At 62.8% G+C, this 1883-nt stretch overlaps 1 protein-coding gene across 1 annotated transcript; it reads right to left on the bottom strand.

Annotated features, from left to right (window-relative positions):
• Window positions 1–1173: 1173 nt before the first annotated feature.
• Window positions 1174–1356, bottom strand: LDBPK_161520 (paraflagellar rod protein 2C; the record flags this gene model as incomplete). Its single annotated transcript, XM_003859789.1, has 1 exon — window positions 1174–1356. The coding sequence occupies one exon, from the start codon at window positions 1354–1356 to the stop codon at window positions 1174–1176; it is 183 nt and encodes a 60-aa protein (XP_003859837.1).
• Between the last annotated feature and the right edge of the window lie 527 nt (window positions 1357–1883).

Raw genomic sequence — 1883 nt, forward strand, 5'->3', positions numbered from 1 at the left:
TCTTCTGCTTGCGCGCAGCCTCCAGCGTGATGTCGCTCACCTCCGGCACATCCGCCGCCGCGGCGGCCTCCGCCGGGTACGCCATGTCCGCAGCGATGCTCATTGCCGATGCTGTGTGGGGAGTGGGGTGCTGTGGCGTGTGCGTGATAGGGGGCGAGCTGGGGTGTGGGGAGGGGGAGGGCTGATAGACGTGTGCGTGTGGGTGCACGGCGATGGCGGGAGGAGGGGTGGGGGTGGGAGGCAGCGGATAACTATGTACAGTGCTGCTACGCAAGGTGTCGTACTCTGTGGGAGTTTGGTGGAGGCGCAGTAAAAGAGCGGGGAGAATGTCTTATCGGGTGCGAGAGGGGGGGGGGGAGGTAATGTAAGAGAGCGCGGGGCGGCAAGGAAAGAGGGACAGTGGCGGCGGATGCACAAAAGAGAGCGGGGGCCGGAAAGCAGCTGCGGAGAGCTGGCGGAGAAGAGGGCAGGGCAGGGGGAGGCGCAGCGGGGCGGTTCAGGAGACCTCGACCGGCCAAGTGCGGGAGCAAAGCAGTGCATAATGACGAGCACACAAGCGTCGGGGGAAGAGCGGGCGTAACAGCGATAGAGGTGGGAGATGGGCGCATGCCCCAACCTCTCACATTCCCTCCTCTGCTCCGCCTTCCGCTGCTGTCTGTTCCTTTCGATACGCCCTCATCCCCCCACCCGCTAACTGGGCGGACAGCACACGTGAGCGGGAAGGCGGGCAAGTGACCGCGGTGGCCAATCACAGCCCCCGGTCCTCACACCTACAGCACCCGGCGTGGCGTGGTGCGGGCGCGCAGCCGCTGTCGGGAAGGTGGCAGAGTCGCCAGCCGCCGATCACCCCCGTCATCGGCGCGGCACTGCGTGGCGCTTTTCGGTTGTTCGTTGCTTCGTCTCTGGAGAGGAGTTATAATTCAACATGCGAGAAAAGAAATGCCGAGCACAGAGTGCGCCTGTGCGCGTGTGTCTGTAATGCGACACAGCCTTGACGGGCAGCGCAAAGGGAAGGACGCCGCGAGCGGAAAAGGAGGCGGAGATGCCCCCTACCACCATCGCCGTCTCCAACGGTGACGGCACACACAGGCAGGTGGGCGGGCCACTCGAGGTGAACATAAAAAGACAGAGGGAGGACGGGAGCTGTAATACATGCATCGGTCATGACATACTTTACATGGATTCCACGAGACCAGCAAGGAGAGACGCCCACAAAACAGAGAAGAAACAAAGCAGCAACGCACGCGCAGGGATTGTCGGATGCAGACATGAACAGGCACATGCGCGCGCAGGCATCCAACGGCACCCAGCGAGACGACGCTTGAAGACGAAAACAACAGCTACAAGGGGGTACATAGAACGCCTACACGTGACGGGAAAACCAAGCAACAGAGAGTGTACATCGATTGCATCCCACCGACACAGGCACACACAACCACAAACAGTAAGAAAGGCTGCTGAGGGGGGGGGCGACTGTGGCACAGCGAGCCGCCCAGAGCAATGCAGCCACGCGGGGAAGAACAAGAGACGTGGCCGCGGAGCCGTCAGCTTCGCGACCCCGAAAACAGATGATACAAGGGACCATTTCCAGCGACGCCGCCCTACTCGGTGATCTGTCGCACCGTCTTGCCGCGGTACTGCTGGCTCTGCAGCACCTTCGTGCGCTTCAGCTCCTCGCGCTCCGCGGCGATCTTCACCTCTTCCTGCTTCGCAAGGTGCGCGCGGTACTCCACGATCTTGCTGCGGCGGTTCAGGTTGCCGTCCTCCACCTCCTCCGCGGGGTGCACGAACTCGATGCCCGCCTGGTGCAGCGCGTCCTCCGTCGGCCCGAACATCTCCAGCGCCTGCGCCATCTTGTCCTTCAGCATCTCCAGCTCCTCCTC

This window comes from Leishmania donovani, chromosome 16 (assembly GCF_000227135.1).
Source record: "Leishmania donovani BPK282A1 complete genome, chromosome 16".
Classification (NCBI taxonomy): Eukaryota; Euglenozoa; class Kinetoplastea; order Trypanosomatida; family Trypanosomatidae; genus Leishmania; species Leishmania donovani.